At 36.5% G+C, this 19980-nt stretch overlaps 1 protein-coding gene across 2 annotated transcripts; it reads right to left on the minus strand.

Annotated features, from left to right (window-relative positions):
- Positions 1-1093: 1093 nt before the first annotated feature.
- On the minus strand, positions 1094-18376 carry akt3b (v-akt murine thymoma viral oncogene homolog 3b). 2 transcript variants are annotated; one of them, XM_055204331.2, is made up of 15 exons: positions 18058-18376; positions 13412-13663; positions 12743-12868; positions 12319-12430; positions 12030-12174; positions 11705-11836; positions 11534-11599; positions 11347-11415; positions 11128-11250; positions 10928-11056; positions 8935-9033; positions 8709-8824; positions 8391-8478; positions 5854-5956; positions 1094-5609 (listed from the first exon to the last, which is right to left on the minus strand). In XM_055204331.2, exons 2-15 carry the CDS (start codon positions 13455-13457, stop codon positions 5530-5532), a joined length of 1434 nt encoding a protein of 477 aa, XP_055060306.1. In that variant the 5' UTR covers positions 13458-13663; positions 18058-18376; the 3' UTR covers positions 1094-5529. The 2 variants fall into 2 exon arrangements, with proteins under 2 accessions (XP_055060306.1, XP_055060307.1); XM_055204332.2 differs by having other exon boundaries at positions 13412-13745.
- Positions 18377-19980: the final 1604 nt, after the last annotated feature.

The following is a 19980-nucleotide window of genomic DNA, read 5'->3' on the forward strand; positions in this document are numbered from 1 at the left end:
CTTTGGTGCAAATGCTATGGCCACATTATATATTTTATTTTTTAGAAAAGATTAAATGAGTGCCGCAAGGAAAAAAGCCCATTCATTTTTTCCCTATAGACACTTGAATTATCGCAAATAATAAGCTCTTTAAAGGGGACATTTATGAGACTTTTTAAGATGTCAAATAAATCTTTGGTGTCCTCAAAGTGCACATGTGAAGTTTTAGCTCAAAATATCATATAGCTAAATGAGCAAAAATGTTTTTGGGTGTGTCCCTTAAAATGCAAATTAGCTAATCTGTGCATTAAATGGCAGTGCCGCCGTGGTTGGATAGTGCAGATTAAGGGGTGGTATTATCCCCTTCTGACATCACAAGGGGAGCCAAATTTCAATGAGCTATTTTTTCATATGCTTGCAGAGAATAGTTTACTAAAAATAAGTAACTGGTTTGTTCTTTATCACATTTTGTAGGTTGATAGAAGCACTGGAGACCCAATTGTAGCAATTAAACATGAAAAAAGTCAGATTTTCATGATACGCCCCCTTCATCAAAAGTTTATGACACTTACACGTTTTGACTCAGATAATATTCACAGATCTTTTATGAATTTTGAAGTCTAAATATAAAATAAAATAAGGGTCTAAACAGAAAATACTCTATGGATGAATCTTTGTTGGGAATTGTGCCTATTTTGCGTTGTATTTGAGATCTTTATGCGTGATGATGTTAAAAGTCCGCGACAAACGTCCCACGTTGCAACCTGTTTAAAGACACTTTAAAGCTTTTTAAAGTTATGAGTGGGGGTATTACTGGTGTGTCTTATCATATTAAAAAAAATTTAACCCAAGATCTTTTTTAAGAGATTAGCCAAAACCCAATCAAAAAACTCATTAATTTCAGGACGATGGAACCGGAAGTGCTAAAATGCTATCTCACTTCTGCATTTTTCCTACAAAAATAAATAATTCATGCGGCACTCCATTTTATTTAGTTTACTTTTTAGGGACTTCTAAAAAAATGTATTTATTATTTTTCTTTGATTAGCTTTATATTGGACAGAGCAATAAAGAGACAACACGTCTAGGAATAAAGTACACATTGAAACGTCTAGAAATTTGAACATTTTAATATAACTTAAAATAAATACTACCAAATGGCAAAGCAAGTCCTCTACAGTTCACTTGCCCTAATGTTTTGGTATGAAACGAAACAGCCAACGACTAAAGGAAAGTTATAAAAAATAATAATGAGAGGGAAAGAGAGAGAGAGAGAAACACGGCCAACACCGTCCTTCATCCTATAACATACGAAAATAAATACAACTAAATTACATCTATAGTACAAAAGTACGCTGAAACGAAACAAGCAAACAAAAAACTCTTGTCATTCAAAAAAAAAAAAAAAAACATTAAAAAACCTAATGAGGATTTGCTGTTAGCCAGACCAAATACGTCACGGCGTAAAAATAACAATTGAAACGTTGACGTACAATCACACACAGACATTTCATTCGGCAGTTCCCACAACGTTTACTGGATCAGGTACAGATGGGATGGGATCGAAACCATAGCAACTCATCTTTATGGAAACAAACATCCATATAATACATGCCCTTCAAAGAGTTTGTCTTTTAAGGAAACATTTCTCCCGTTTTTTTCTTCTTAAAATGTTGTCGTCCGATAATTCACATCTGCACAGTCACACACAATAACTGTCACACGGGTCGCGTAACAAACAGATGATGTTGCATATATACATCACACGGCAGGGTGGGGCGGAGTCAGGGGTCATTCACACTAATATTGCATGGCTCAGTTGCACATATAATGAATTTGTGATTTGACTCTGTATTGATTCCAAACGTAGACATCACGCGTACGATTTCCAAGGCTATGGAGACGGCAACTTTTCAAAGCAAACAACTTAAAGTTACGATAATGGTAAAAAGAGATAAAGAGGTTTGTATATACATCTTCTGGTCCAACATGAATCTAACTCTTTGCGGTGAGGGTCAGTGGTTGATTCATCTCTCTCTGTGCTGGTGAGAGAGATAACATACCTGTTGCTCTGTACAGTAAAGGTCAAACACCACCCAAAATGACATGGAAATGAAAATTGACCCATGTTTTATTCACACTCAAGTTATCATAGGTGTATATAACTTTTAGCCAAACACAGTTGGAGTTATTTTTAATTATACTGTATCCAGACTGTTTTTAATGCCATTGGATAGTGCCCCATTTTAAAGCTCCAAAAAGCACATCCATCCATGCATCCCTTCAGAATTTAATTAACATTTTATAACTGTGTGGATTCGTTTTTGATGAAGTGATGCATTTTTAGAGCTGTAAAAATGGGGCACCATCCAATGCCATTATGAATTTTAAAGAGTCAGGATATTTTTTAAAGGGACAACTCTCCCAAAAACGTAAATTCTGTCATCATTTGCCCGCTCTCATGTTGTTACAAACCTGCACAAATTTCTTTGTTCTGATGAACACAATGGAAAATATTTTGAAGAATGTTTGTAACCCTCCGTGTTCATCAGAACAAAGACACCCACACAGGCCCGTAACAACACGAGAGCGAACAAATGATAAAAGAATTATCTCTTTTAGGTGAAATCTCTCTTTAATATAACTAAGCCCTATTTTAAAGCTCCAAAAACCCATCCATCCATAGAAAACCATCACTTCACCCATGTAATAACTGTATAAATTAGTGTTTGATGGATGGAGGCATTTTTAGAGCTTTAAAAATGGGGCACTATCCAATGCCATTATAAAGCTTGAAAGAGTCAGGATATTATTTAAAGGGATCGTTCACCTCAAAATAAAAATTCTGTCATCATTTACTCGCTCTAATGTTCCCACAAACCTGCATACATTTCCTTGTTCTGGTGAACACAATGTAAAATATCTTGAAGAATGTTTGTAACCAAACCGATCATGAGCCCCATTCACTTTCATACTAGGAAAAAGAATACTATGGAAGTGAATGGGGCTCATTAACATTCCTCAAAATATCCCCCCCCGTGCTCATCAGAACAAAGAAACCCACACAGGTTTGCAACAACATGAGAACGAGTAAATGATGAAAGAACTGTAATTTTTGGGTGAACTATCCCTTTAATATAACTCAGCCAAATTTTAAAGCTCCAAAAACCCATCCATCCATCGAAAACCATCACTTCACCCATTTAATAACTTTATAAATTAGTTTTTGATGGATTGAATGCATTTTTAGAGCTTTAAAAAATGGGGCACTATCCAACATTATAAAGCTTGAAAGAGTCAGGCTATTATTTATTTAAAGGGATCGTTCATCCAAAAATAAAAATTCCCTCATCACCCACTCCCTCCCATGCTGCCACAAACCTACACAAATTTCCCTGCTCCGGTGAACGCAATGGAAAACACTTTAAGAATGTTTGTAACCAAACCAATCATGAGCCCCTTCACTTTCATAGTAGGAAAAAAGAATACTATGGAAGTGAATGGGGCTCATGAACATTACTCAAAATATCTTCCTTCGTGCTCACCAGAACAAAGACACCCATACAGGTTTGCAACAACACGAGAGCGAGCAAATGACGAAAGAATTGTCACCCTCGGGTGAACTATCCCTTTAATATAACTCAGCCCAATTTTAAGGCTCCATAAACCCATCCATCCATCGAAAACCATTGCTTCACCCATTTAATAACTTTATAAATTAGTTTTTGATGGACTGAATGCATTTTTAGAGCTTTAAAAATGGGGCACTATCCAATGCCATTATAAAGCTTGAAAGAGTCAGGCTATTATTTATTTAAAGGGGTCGTTCACCCAAAAATAAAAATTCTTTCATCATTTACTCCCTCTCATGTTGTTACAAACCTACACAAATCTCCCCGTTCCGGTGAACGCAATGGAAAATATTTTAAGAATGTTTGTAACCAAACCAATCATGAGCCCCTTCACTTTCACAGTAGGAAAAAAGAATACTATGGAAGTGAATGGGGCTCATGAACATTACTCAAAATATCCTCCTTCGTGTTCATCAGAACAAAGAAATTTATACAGGTTTGTAACAACATGAGAGCGAGTAAATGATGAAAGAATTGTAATTTTTGGGTGAACTATCCCTTTAATAAAACTCTGTGTGATGGTGCCCAATTTTAAAGCTCCAAAAACCCATCCATCAAAAACCATCACTTCACCCATTTAATAACTTTATAAATTAGTTTTTGATGGACAGATGCATTTTTAGAGCTTTAAAAATGGGGCACTATCCAATGCCATTATAAAGCTTGAAAGAGCCAGGATATTTTTTAATATAACTCTGACTGTGTTTGGCTGAAATAAGGAAGTCATACACAGCTAGGATGGCGTAAAGGCGAGTAAAACAGCACAAAAAAATAATTTTCGGCTGAATTATTCCTTTAACTATGCTTTCTCCGTTTTGGACTGCACTTCATTCGGTTCTTAGGCTGTCTGTTTTAGTTGATCAGAGATGAGCGAGTAAGGACAAGACGATAAATGTCATATTTGGGTGGGTTTCACCCAGCGGTGGGTATAGATTTTGAGTGAATCTCACCAAAATGTGCCACGGTCCCATCCCTTACTACAATTAAAACCATGGTTACTATAGTTGGTTACTTTTTGTAAGGGATTTCACATTTAAATTTTCATTACTGTACTGTTTTTAGAATTACATAATGTCAAGTCATTTAAATACTGCAATGATGCATACGTTATTTACAGTCGGTTTTGGTGAATTTTGAGATATTATGTACAGTAATTGTATTATTTACATAAAATGTAATTTTGGCGTGAAAGATGGACATTTTGGTGAGATTCAGTCGTGTTCTGGATTGCCTGAGAGATTAAACAGTAACGGCAGCTGTTTGTAATGTTGTGTATTTGCAACTTAAACCTTTATTTCAGAGCGTGAGGATAAAATAAACGAAAACAACAACACTAGCATCCTGCGAAACACTTTCTCCAACGTATACCGAAAGCACGAAAAAGGAACGAGACCCTTCGACACCTCCGAAGGAGAATGTGTGCGTTAAATAAAAAAACAATTGAGCCTCACTGGAACTGAACTAGTGCTGCTTCTAATAACCCTAACTACATGTCTGTCTGTCTGTCTGTCCATCCGTCCATCTGTCCGTCTGACAGAGGAGATCCACACACATAAGGCAACATTTTTGGTTTGTTCCCCATTACGGCTCTTATAAGCAAGTGCAAAAAAAAATCAGGTCATCAACAATACTGATCATATTCCCCCCAAAACACTGTCCATGGTCTGTAAACAACAAGCTGAAAGTGTACAAGACTTTTTAATGTGGGTTGACTAGCTTAAGTCTCACCCTGTGCAAAACCCCTTTTTAAGTCCCACATCAACAAATTAAACCAAAAAACAAACAGAAAGCAACAAAACCGACTCCCTATGTCTATCAGTATTGAATCGAAGGGAATATGAGGGGTGGGCTCTTTCTAGCATGGCTACGGTGGTTTCCTCCACCGGCCTCAGGTGAATGACGGCGTTATTTCGTGACATCACTCCCGCCCGCTCGCCGAATAAGAGAATTGTGGGAAATGTGGTCGCCGTTCTTCCGAGTCCATTCCGTCCTCGTCATCTGCAGAAGAGAAGGGAAATCGTTAACTTATCTGCAAGACTACTGAATTAATTTTCCATTCGTTCTGAATGAAAAAATGATTTCCTAACAGTGGCAGAGAGATTTTCACAACAATATGCTCAGTACAATGAGAAAACAAGCGCCTCTTGTATTGTGTTTGGCACTGAGCTGAATGCAACTTCCTCTTCCTGTGCCATGAGGAAGCAGTCAACAGGAAAGGCGAGAGAGGAAGCGGTGCACTCACACTTCTCTGGTGGTGTGATGGTGATGGTCTGTGCTGTGAACTCCTCATCAAAATATCTGGTGTCAGTTTCAGATGACACTTGTGGCATGAAGGGAGGAACCAGCTGACAAGAGAGAAAGAACGAGAGAATTATATTAGCATCACATCTCATTTAAGAGAATTGCAAAGCATTAAACTAATGTAAAGATCAAATGTTCGTATAAATGTATACAAATCCTGTATACAGCACATATATGTGCACATAAATGTATTACAGGTGTATACATGTACATACAACTATCCATATAATGGGGGAAAATGTTAAATGCATGAATAACTATTCGAACGTATGCATGTGACCCTAACCGTACTAATGGATAAAAATGTAAAACGTATGCATAACCATCCGAACGTACGCATACAACCCTAACCGTAAAACGCAGGCATAACCAACCGAATGTACGCATGCAGCCCTAACTGTACTAATGCATGAAAACGTTAAACGCATGCTTAACCATCCAAACGTACGCATACAACCGTAACCATATTAATGGATGAAAATGTACAACGCATGCATAACCAACGAACAAAGGTATGCATGCATGCAGCCCTAACTGTACTAATGGATAAAAACGTAAAACGCATGCTTAATCATCCAAACGTACGCATCCAACCGTAACCGTGTTAATGCATGAAAATGTAAAACGCATGCATAACTATCTAAACCTACGCATCCGACCGTAACCGTACTAATGCATAAAAACGTAAAACGCATGCTTAACCATCCAAACGTACGTATCCGACCGTAACCATAAAACGCAGGCATAACCAACCGAATGTAGGCATGCAGCCCTAACTGTACTAATGCATGAAAATGTTAAACGCATACATAACCATCCAAAACGTACGTATCGGATTGTAACTGTACTAATGCATAAAAATGTAAAACACATGCATAACCATCCAAACGTACGCATACGACCGTAACCGTACTAATGCATAAAAACGTAAAACGCATGCTTAACCATCCAAACGTACGCATGCGACCTTAACCGTACTAATGCATGTAAATGTAAAACGCATGCATAACTAATCAAAACGTACGCATGCAAGCCTAATCGTACTAATGGATGAAAATGTAATCGTACTAATGGCATGCATAACCGTCCGAACGTACGCATACAACCCTAACCGTAAAACGCAGGCATAACCAACCGAATGTACGCATGCAGCCCTAACTGTACTAATGCATGAAAACGTTAAACGCATGCATAACCATCCAAACGTACGCATACGACCGTAACCATATTAATGGATGAAAATGTAAAATGCATGCATAACCAACGAAAAAACGTATGCATGGAGCCCTAACCGTACTAATGCATGAAAATTTCAAATGCATGCATAACCATCCAAACGTATGCATCCGACCGTTACCCTACTAATGAATAAAAATGTAAAACGCAAGTATAATGAATGAATCTACACATGCAGCCCTAACCGTACTAATGCATGAAAATGTAAAACGCATGCCTAACCATCCAAACGTACGCATGCGACCTTAACTGTACTAATGCATGTAAATGTAAAACGCATGCATAACTAATCAAAACGTACGCATGCATCCCTAATCGTACTAATGGATGAAAATGTAAAACGCATGCATAACCATCTGAATGTACACATACGACCCTAACCATACAACGTAAAACGCATGCATAACCAACCGAATGTACCCATGCGACCGTAACCGTACTAATGCATAAAACGTAAAACGCATGCTTAACCATCCAAACGTACGCATGTGACCCTAACCGTACTAATGTTTGAACACGTAAAAATTTATATATAACTTAGGGATGGGACGATTACCGGTTTCACAATTAACCACGATAAAATGTCCTGACGATTAGTATTATCGTTTAAAATGTAATTATCATTACAACCGTGTTTGATTACCGTGATTTTGAAAACTCGCGTTAAATCCTGTCCAGACAGAATCAGTTTGACGCAGGCGCGCACATGCAACATAGTTTTTTTTGCACAAAAACGCATTTAAGGAATAATGTATTCATTCACAGTAAACTTATTAGACAGATTTTTTTTACTACAGAAATCATTTTATAGACATGAAATATTAAATTGTGATTTTCAAAAATAAAACTTTTTAAAAAATGTTTTTAGTGTGTTTATCAGTTCTATTGAACATTTCCATCTCATTTGAATAAAACCATGATAATATTGATAACCGTGATAACTTTGGTCACAATAATCATGATATGAAATTTTCATACCATCCCATACCTAATATAACTATATAAATGTACACATGTAACCATATCTACACTAATGTTAGCAAAATGTATACATGTGTATAAGTATAACATAAATGTATAAAATGTTAATAAATTAAAAGATTCTATACACTGGGGTCCAAAACTCTAAGAACACACTGAAAAGCAATAAAAAATTACAACAAATAGAAAATGTAATGATTTTGGAAACATATTAACAGAAATGTATTAATGTGTATTCTTAGCTGCTGTCTTTAGTTGTACCTTTTTGTCATAGACATCTTGCCAGTCCACCGCATTGAAGAAACTGTGTCCCATGATGTCTTTAGCATCATCCGGACCACCCCCGAGCCTTCAGAAAACAAGTTTACAGTTTAACATTTACCAGGTCTCATATTACTTATATTAAAACTATTTAATCTAGTTTAATTCAATTCTGTCAATTAGCCTACTCACCTTATTTCAAGAATTACAATTTTTGGATGAAATTTTGTTAGATTGTCATAAATCCTTATTAACAAACACATATATATAACAGGAAACTTATGTCTGAATTATTGGATGGCACACACACATACGCACCTCTTGTTGGGGTCTTTGATAAGTAATCCGGACAGTAATGACTTGGCATCAGCAGAGAGGGTTCTGGGAAATTTTATCTCTTCCATCAAAATCAACTCAAATAGCTTTTCGTGGTCCTGAAGAACATGTGAACATTAACAGCTAATCAAGACAGAACAAATTACTCATGCATCACACAAGAAATGTCAATATATCAATAATATTACTTTTGCAATAGTGTCCATACCTGATTATAAAAGGGAAGGCGTCCACACATCATCTCGTACATAACAACTCCCAAACCCCACCAGTCCACTGCTCTCCCATAGTCATTGTCCTCCAATACCTGGTCAACAATCAATCAGTCACATTATTCTCCAAAACCTGGTCAATATTCGGCCACATTATTCTCCAAAATCTGATCAATAATCGGCTACATTATTCTCCAAAACCTGGTCAATAATCGGCCACATTATTCTCCAAAACCTAGTCAATAATCGGCCACATTATTCTCCAAAACCTGGTCAATAAAATCGGCCACATTATTCCCCAAAACCTGGTCAATAAAATCGGCCACATTATTCTCCAAAACCTGGTCAATAAAATCGGCCACATTATTCTCCAAAACCTGGTCAATAATCGCTCACATTATTCTCCAGAATTTGATCAATAGTCGGTCACATTATTCTCCAAAATCTGATCAATAATCGGTTACATTATTCTCCAAAATCTGGTCAATAAAATCGGCCACATTATTCTCCAAAACCTGGTCAAAAATCAGCCTCATAATTCTCCAAAACCTGGTCAATAATCGCTCACATTATTCTCCAGAATTTGATCAGTAGTCGGTCACATTATTCTCCAAAATCTGATCAATAATCGGTAACATTATTCTCCAAAATCTGATCAATAATCTGCCATGTTATTCTCCCAAATCTGATCAATAATAGCTCACATTATTCTCCAAAATCTGATCAAAAACGGTCACATTATTCTCCAAAACCTGGTCAATAATCGGCCACATTATTCTCCAAAACCTGGTCAATAAAATCAGCCACATTATTCTCCAAAACCTGGTCAATAATCGGCCACATTATTCTCCAAAACCTGATCAATAATCGGTTACATTATTCTCCAAAATTTGATCAATAATCTGTCATATTATTCTCAAAAATCTGGTCAATAATCGGTTATATTATTCTCCAAAATCTGATCAATAATCTGCCATGTTATTCTCCAAAGTCTGATCAATAATCATTCAAATTTTCCAATATCTGCCAATAATTAGTCACATGATTCTTCAATATCCGTTCAATGGTATCGACTGATATATCCCTAAATTGAATCACAGATATGTTTAAGGAATAAGCAAACATCATGTCGATGGCAGAAAAATATCATCTCACGACGAGTTGTCCCTAATCAATGCCATATTCAATCAGTCATATTCTTCGATATCTAATCAATAATCAGTCAGTCACATTATTTATTATATTAATAACTATCATTTAATACTTCCATAATCAGTCACAATCTTCAAGAATCAGTCACATTCTCCAATATCCGATCAATAATCAGTCATATTATTCTCTCTATACCTGGTCAATAATCGGTCAGCAACAGTATTCTTCTAAACCCGACTGATAATTACTCTTTCAAAACCTAGTCAATTATCAAATATGTACATTATTGCGTGATCAATTATCAGTCCTATTATTCTTGAAATAATGAAACAACAGTCAATCAGCCACATTATTCTTCAATAGCTAATAAAACATTTATTATACTCCAAATCCTGATTATAGTTATTTGATCATTTTTAAATCCTGAATGATTAATAAATCAAATCATGGGATGTGGATATATGACTCATCAAACCAGTATGATTACATCATAGAGTTTTGATCATCATGACATCATAGTTACAACACATATTCCCAATACCATCATTTATTATATATGATAAAATGTCATATTGTCATTAAAATGGAACCTCTCTAATATCAACAAAAATGTTTTCAAAATGATAACTGCGGGTACATTTCTATTTATACCACAAGCTCCTCATTCATGTCTACACACCCGCAGTGTGTGGCTATTTTTATACAAACATTAAAAGAGCACCAGTGAAATGTGGCCCTGTTCATACTAAACTCTCTCCAAGCATGATGTAATAAAACAGTCATTACAAAAATGACATTTATTCTGGACCGACCAAAGAAGTGTTTTGTGTCCTGTACCTCAGGGGCCAAATATTCTGGTGTCCCGCAGAATGTTTTCATAGTGGCGGCGTCCGTGATGCCCTCCTTACACAGACCGAAATCTGTGATCTTTATGTGACCGTCCTTATCCAACATTAGGTTTTCCAGCTGTAATGCACAGTTTTGTTTGGTTATATTGGTGATATTGCTTAAAAAGTGAAAATTTAATGTTTAATCACCTTTAGATCACGGTAAACGATCTTTGCCGAGTGCAGGTAGTCTAATGCAGAAACTATTTCAGCACCATAGAAGCGAGTTCTATCCTCCGAAAACACACGTTCCCTCGACAGATGAAAAAACAGCTGCAATAATAATACAAATGAGAGTACATTCAAAAGTTAGAAAGGAAATTTAATAGATACAATTTAAAACAAATTTAAGCAAAGTACGATTTTTACCTCTCCTCCATTTACATATTCCATAACAAAACATAATCGATCCTTCGTCTGAAACGAATACTTCAGCGACTACAGGAAAAAATAACAAATAATACTTTTGTATATTTTTGTACTTCTTTATAGCTAACAGATGCAAAAAAATACATTTAAACTGTGCTAAAAATGAAAGATAGCACTGGACACTTACTGTTAAAAATGGATGTCTAGTATTTTTAAGAACTCTGCTCTCTGTAAGTGTGTGAGCCACTTCATCCTAACAGAGAGAGAGAGAGAGAAAGAGAGAGAGAAAGTGTGAGAGATTTATGTAAAACAAATCTTCAATACACATTTATTTTGGGAATAGTGTCAAGTCTTGTACCTTAGCAATAATAACCTCCTTTTTCAGGATCTTCATTGCATAATACGTTCCGCTGGCTTTCTCTCGCACCAAAATCACCTTCCCGAATGTGCCTTTACCCAATAACTTTAGATAGTCAAAGTCACTCATTGTCTGTTGAAGAAAACATCAGAATGATTCAGTATGTTAATAAAAAATATCTATTAATTTATGTACAAATGACCCACTCCAAGAAGGATTCAAAACAACAATTCAGCTTGCATTTGCATCCGGGTCACGGCACCACTTTTTTTTTAACAATTCAGTGCGTCCTGCTGTGATTTGAATTTACATTTTCTTTATCTACCTTACGTTTGTGATGACTGGTTGACGTGTCCATCTCTTCCTCGTTGACGTTTTCAACCTGAGAGATGGGGCTACACAAGATTCCCTCTTCTTCCTGTTTGGCGAGCTTGTCCGCCACCATCTGAATAGCCTCGACCCACTCATCCCTTTTTATCAAGACAAGACAAGCGCAATAAGTACAAGGATCAGTTCAACCTCACAAAGTTTCTAAATGTCTCATTAAACGTTGGACTATTTTTAACGTAAACACAAACCAGCTTAAACATATATCAGCTTTCTGATTAAAATACCTCTCATCGGGTGTGTCTACATGAAATGTGCGTTCAATCACAGTGGTCCACTGCAGGCATCTGATGATGAAGGTGTTGGGCTTCGGCCTCTCGGTCTTCATCAGCTGACACTCTAAATAAAACAGAAGTGGAAACTTTAAGGAGTACGCTGTGAATAATGTGCACGGATAACCTAATACATTAATGTTATTTTCCAAACATTGCCACAGAAATACATGTATGCTGTTATGATGTCATTTTTAATATTTGAGTCCGACTCATGTTGATGACATCAGCAGCATCGTGACGTTCATATTTAATCAGTTTTCTTTGAATGCAATGAGTCATTGATCTGAAAAACAAAGTGTGATATCCATTCTCCTAGAAATAAAATACTTGTAATACTTCAAAAACAATGGTGTTGAATAAAGTAAGAGACGCTCACTGGCCACAGAGAAGTTGTTGAGAGGATACGCCAAATCAGCATCCTGCGGCTTTTCTTTATATCCGATAAATGATCCATCCGTCTTTAACAGGAAGTACCGTGGTCTCCAGTTCTTAATGTATTCACCTGAAACACCATGATCAGACCAATCAAAACATGCGTGAGAAAGCATGCAAACTCATTCAAAATCTTTAATAACATGACACCATACATGTAAAAATATTTAAGGGGTCATAGCGTAAAAATTTGACTTTTTCCACATTTAAGTGCTATAATTGGGTCCACAATGCATCTATCAACCTATAAAACATAAAAAAGATCAACCCAGTAATTTAGTTTTGGTAATTGAGTTTCAATTGCAACAAACCACCATCATTATGGTGATCAGTGTTTACATTTCATCAGCTCATTTGCATTTTAAAGGACACACCCAAAAAAAATTCCCGCACCTACAACGTGGCAATTTTAACATGATATAATAAATAATATGTGGGGTGTTTGATGCTAAAATGTCACATATCCACTCTGGGGACACCAAAGACTTATTTTACATCTTGAAAAAAAATCGTATAATATGACCCCTTTAACAAGATAAAACCAAGCAGATGAAGAGCAGCTATATTTAGAGATTTCTATAGAGTATTATCAACCGTTTTATAGATTTCTTACCTCTTTTCTGAACCCAACCCTCTTTTACTACGTTCTGGTCATTCATGTTGGCTCTGAGGCTAGAGTTCAAAGGTCAGGGGGTCAAAGACTCCAGAGCTTTACTTCCTGCTTGTTGTTTTGTCCTCGTCTCTCGCACGTCTCACTCAGTTCTCCTCGTCTCTCACTTTCTCTGCCACGTTGTGATGTAACGTCTCAGCCTCTCTTCACTTTCACTCTCACGGGACCTTTCAAACACTCGGGTGGTGAGTCAGCCTGGACGGAAACAACAAACACGCACACACACATGGATCATTCATTTCCACTTCTCCCCCTCCGACCACCACACACACACACACTTCCATGAGAAATAAAGTCATTGTTAGGAGCGGGGAAACATTTCCCACCCCTTCCCGTGGCCCTTCTCTTCCTCCCTCACGCTGGATGCTGTGACAGCACGGCCCTGAGACAACAAAGCGAGCCGTTTCACTGGGCCTCTTTTTTGGAATCTGAGGCATTAGATCTTTGTAATCAGTCTCAAAACCACGTAATCAAATAAGGAACCGTAAATTAAGCTCAGAATCAGAAAGTTCACTCTAAAATGAAAATGTTGACGTTTACTCAGCCTTATATTGTTCAACCCCCGATGTCTTTCCTAATATGTTGCTTCCCCTCTTTGTTTACAATGGGAATGGATGGTGACCGCTTCTTCTCAAGCTTTTAAGGACACAAAAGTGCTATAATGTAACTCCACATGACTTGTGCTGTACATTTCAAGGGTCCTGACGAATGAGTTTGGTGATTCACAAACTAAAACATCAAGCAAACAGCGCAGTTAACCGTTCTACCCCAATGCTGTAGATGTCACTGTTGTGTTAGTTGTTATGCATTATTTGAACATAAGCATCATAAACTGTGTCAACAACGCAGTTCAGTCACATGTTAAGACTTTCATTAAATGATGAATTATATAAAAATGTATGATGCTTGAGATTAGGCCCTCACATTCTTTTCTCATCGTAAACAGAAAAGGCTAAAAGGCCTTTTTGTTCTTTAAAAGGAAGCCATCAGGGGTTTGAACGACTTGAGGGGGACAAATGACAAAATGTTAATTTTTAGGGGAACTATAGATTTAAGTAAACTCAAAGGCATCATTGAATCAACTAAAACTTAAACAACCTTTACGCTTGAAATCATAGCAGAATCAACAATAGAATCACAGTCACTTTCAAATAATATCAGCATCAATCTTTCAAGAATCGGTTTAGAATCCCCTTTAGAATCAAGCTTGATGATCACTGTTGAATCAACTTTTGAAATCAATCTTTCAAGAATCAGTTTTAATTCCCTTTAGAATCAAGCTTGAGAATCACTCTAGAATCAACAACAGAATCATAATTAACTTTTGAGAATCAGTTTTGAATCCCTTTAGAATCAAACTTGAGAATCACTGTAGAATCAATCGTAAAATCATAATCAACTTTTGAATCATATAAGAATCAATCTTTCACGAATCACTTTTGAATCATCTTGGAATCAATCTTGAGAATCACTATAGAATCAATCATAAAATCATAATCAACTTTTGAAAAATATAAGAATCAGCTTTCAAGAATCAATTTTAAATCATCTTAGAATCAATCTTGAGAATCACTGTAGAATCAACAACAGAATCATAACCAACTTTTGAATCATCTTAGAATCAAGCTTGAGAATCACAGTAGAATCAACAACAGAATCATAATCACCTTTTGAGTCATAGATTCGGAATCAATCTTACAAGAACCAGTTTTGAATCATCTTAGAATCAAGCTTGAGAATCAGTGTGGAATCAACAACAGAATCATAATTAACTTCTAAACCATATTGAAATCAATATTTTGGGAATTAGTTTTGAATCCTATTAGAATCAAGCTTCAGAATCAGTGTGGAATCAACAACAGAATCACAATCAACTTTTGAATCATATTAGAATCAATCTTTCAAGAATCACTTTTGAATCCCGTTAGAATCTAGCTTGAGAATCACTGTAGAAATCAACAACAGAATCATAATCAACTTTTGAATCATATTAGAATCAACCTTTCATGAATCAGTTTTGAATAATCTTAGAATAAATCTTGAGAATCATCGTAGAATCAACAACAGAATCATAATCAACTTTTGAATCATATCGGAATAAATCTTTCAAGAATCAGTTTTGAATCCCTTTAGAATCAATCTTGAGAATCAGTGTGGAATCAACAACAGAATCACAATCAACTTTTGAATCATATTAGAATCAATCTTTCAAGAATCAGTTTTGAATCATCTTAGAATCAAGCTTGAGAATCACCGTAGAATCAAAAACAAAATCATAATCAACTTTTGAGTCATATCGAAATCAATCTTTCAAGAACCAGTTTTGAATCATCTTAGAATCAAGCTTGAGAATCAGTGTGGAATCAACAACAGAATCATAATTAACTTCTAAATCATATTGGAATCAATATTTTGGGAATCAGTTTTAAATCCTATTAGAATCAAGCTTCAGAATCAGTGTGGAATCAACAACAGAATCACAATCAACAACAGAATCATATCAGAATCAATCTTTCAAGAATCACTTTTTAATCCCGTTAGAATCTAGCTTGAGAATCACTGTAGAATCAACAACAGAATCCTAATCAACTTTTGAATCATATTAGAATCAACCTTTCATGAATCAGTTTTTAATCATCTTAGAATCAATCTTGAGAATCACTGTAGAATCAACAACAGAATCATAATCAACAACAGAATCATATCGGAATAAATCTTTCAAGAATCAGTTTTGAATCCCTTTAGAATCAAGCTTGAGAATCAGTGTGGAATCAACAACAGAATCATAATTAATTTGATTCATATCGTAATCAATCTTTCAAGAATCAGATCTGAATCCCTTTAGAATCAACAACAGAATAAAAAATAAATAAATCAACCTTTGAATTATCTTAGAATCAAACTTGAGAACCACTGGCTAGCTATGTTTACATGCACAAAATGTTGTCAATCTGACTGAATTTAATATGATTGAAGGTTACGACAGTACAGTTTACATGCACCCTAAACATTGATTAAAATGTTTGTTTGCATGTACATTCTATATAATCCGAACCGAACGTTTGGGCAAGCGCAAAGCCAGGGTTGCCAGATTCGCATATCACTCATTACCTTAAAACCCATTACCTTAAAAATGCGTGCCTTGCTATTGCGTGTTTCTGTGACGAGAATTGTGATATGTAAATATAAGACCTTAACTTGAGCAAAATTGTGCGCACCTGCACAATGAATTTGTACATCCTATTGACAAAATACTACAATTCACGCGTTTACATGCATACTTTTCTCCTGATGATCGGATTACAGATCAGACTACACCACCCCTTTCAATATGATCCAAATTTGCATCTGATCGTCCTTAATCGTATTGATTAAGGTGTTTACATGAAGGCTTTTTAATAGGATTGAGCCATGAATATGACTATAAAGGGATTATTTGGTTGCATGTAAACGTAGCTACTGTAAAATCAACAACAGAATCTCTGTCAACATCTGAATCATTGAATCAACATTAGAACCTCAGAACTGTCTTGTGAGTCTTGGTTAAATGCATAAAGTCAAATATTAAAGGAACATCTAGGCATCATCATGCACTTGTTATGTCATCCAAAACATCAAACACTCATTTAACTTATCAATAAAGCAAATAGTTATCTATTAATCCATGTTAACTGCGACCAAACAGGGTTATTTTCACATAGTAATGTAAAAATTGTAAAATGTTTAGCAATATGCTGTAAGCTATACGTTTTCCATTGTAAGATGTTGCCATTGTCATTGTGGCAACCCCCCAAAATGAGGTGTGAGTCTGTGTAAACAACCTTATCATCATAACACACCATCACATACACACTTGAGGCTTATACAGTAAACCTCTCTTATTATTCATGTAATAAAAATAATTACTGATGTCTACAAAAACTCAAGCCATAGGCAATGTCAACAAAAACAATGGCGGACACGGTTGGGCATCCCTGCGCCCCAACATCTTCATCACAAACAAACACACACATACACACACACACACACACACACACACACACACACACACACACACACACACACACACGGATCTGACAGCAATTAACAGGACGAGTTCACAATAAACACACAATGAAGCGGCGGCTTTTGTGTCCAAGGGCGTGTGGTGTCATATCGAGCTGCTGTTACATAATTTATCATCATTATAATGATTATAATAAATACAATACAACGGGCTAGCAGCTTGCCGGGGGTCTGCATGTATAAAACATCAATGTGCACATATAGAGTGTGCATGGAAAACACGGCTGTATGACAATACAAACACACGCGAAATGCGTGCGCTCTCTCTTGTTTGCGCACGGAATGCGTAAAATGGTGGACGTACATCAATAACATGCCGCTTGAATGCGTTTATTGTGTTGATAACGTTGTGAATATTTCATTAGAGCTTCATACGTCCAGCAGCATCACGGGCACGGCCGAGCGTCAGCATCCACGCCCGCCAGTGATGCTCAGGCGCGGATGCTGGCGCGCGGCCTTGCCTTGCCCGTGATGCTGCCGAGCAGAAACGACGCCGCGATGGTGGGAAAATAAACAACACGTACCTGGCAGACGATCCGCCAGACGGGATCGGTTTCACGCCAGCCCGGTAAGAGATAAGCCCAAACCCGCACGCAGATGCTGCTGCTGCCGCCGGTCGGTTCATGAGGAAAACGGTGGCACGCGCGCCCGTGATGTATCCATCGTGTTTGTCCGCTCGCCGTTACTGCTGCGTTACCCCCGGTGAACTGAATGACCCTGGATGAATGGCGTAACCCGATGCAGAAAGCGCGGTGACGGCGCACCCCGTCTCCAACACGCGAATTTACCCAAATCCCACTACCGCCAGGGATCCGTTGTTAATATTCACGAGACGAACTTTTCTATTGGATGAATATTAAAGAACGTCAGCAAGGAGCTAATTAATATTCAGAATGCAAGGATATTTAATTCCATTCAAAGTTCGAAAAGCGTCAGAGGGAGCTTGTTAATATTCATAAGCCGACCGTCGTGTATTGGATGAATAGCAAGCGGCGTCAGTACGAGCTAATTAATATTACAGAGAAGGACCTTTGCGGTAGTAGGATTGGTAAAGCTCCAGCCATTCAGAGGAAACCTCTCGACGTCACACCAGCGCCCGTTTTACCGGACGCTCCCCCTTCTCCCCTTCTTCCTGGCTTTGTCGCTTTTGTTGGACTCGTTACAGTGTGTAAATGAATGAAAAGTGATAGAATTCCCTAAAATCCCAAACATAGACCTCTAATGAACACTCAATTCATAAAACACTTAATTTGCTTTAATAATTTATTAATTTAATTTAATAATTATGCCATTAATACACACACAAGCTACAGTAAATTTCCCCGTTTATATCCTGGAACGTTATTGTGGGGATATGAGGCCCTTTGTCTAATTTAATAAATACGTCCTGTCCCAGACAATAGAAGCCAGTCTGATGACAGAAAATAAGATTACTAAAAATAACCCACTTATTGCAAAGCCCCCACCAATGTATTAAAATGAAAAATAATTTCTATAAAAAATTTATACACCTTTTAAGTGCACGTGGTGGGCATAGTTTATAGGATTTCTTTTATACATTTGCCGGATGTCTCCCTCTTGCGTTCAACACTGGAAACTGGCGTCATGTTATACTGTGCCCTCGATATGATCCTAAGCCATGGATCAGATTCAGAACGATCTTTTGTGAATTTTCTTTAAAAAAATTTAATATATTCTGTTGATGCCCATAGAAGGATTCTTGAACTCTTGTTTATTTACATTATACATTTTTATAAACTTTGAATGCATTCATGAACATTTAAACGTTTCTTAAAATAAAAATAATAAAGATCTTAACCTGCTTGTCTTGAGATCTTTTTGTTTAATTTTACAATGAACAAAAGAATGAAATAATTTAATTAGCAGCAAAATAAATCAGAAAAAATCTCACAACATAACGGCGACAATATATGAATAAATTATACTAACACTGTGTTGAAGGTATTCTGTTAACATCTGTTTATACCAGGATTAAACTGTATTTGAAGAGCACATATACAAAACCTGTTTAATGCGTCTGACTTTTTTTGTAAATTGACTTTTTTATCAGACTCTTAGAAGCGGTTTCCCGGACAGGGATTAGACTAGTCCTAGACTAAAATAAATGTAAGAGCTGTCCAAACGGGAAAACCACCTCTTTATGAATTCTGCCTGCAAACTTATATTTTAAAACTTTATTTCTGAATGTTCTGTAAAAATATTGTGGTAGAAAACACTAAGCACTTATCAGGTTTAAATGCTGATGTTTTGTTTAAAGTCACCATTATGGTGATCACTGATCAGTGTTTGTTTTTGGACTCTTGACTTTTAGCTTGCTATCTATTTTTAAAGCCTCTTTGTTGGGGAACTACTTTCGAGACATTTTTATGCTGGCATAATGTTTTTGGGAATGTTGGGAACTTACAAGGACCGTTCTTATAACTTTA

Source organism: Misgurnus anguillicaudatus, chromosome 3, assembly GCF_027580225.2.
Source record: "Misgurnus anguillicaudatus chromosome 3, ASM2758022v2, whole genome shotgun sequence".
NCBI classification, from domain to species: Eukaryota; Metazoa; Chordata; class Actinopteri; order Cypriniformes; family Cobitidae; genus Misgurnus; species Misgurnus anguillicaudatus.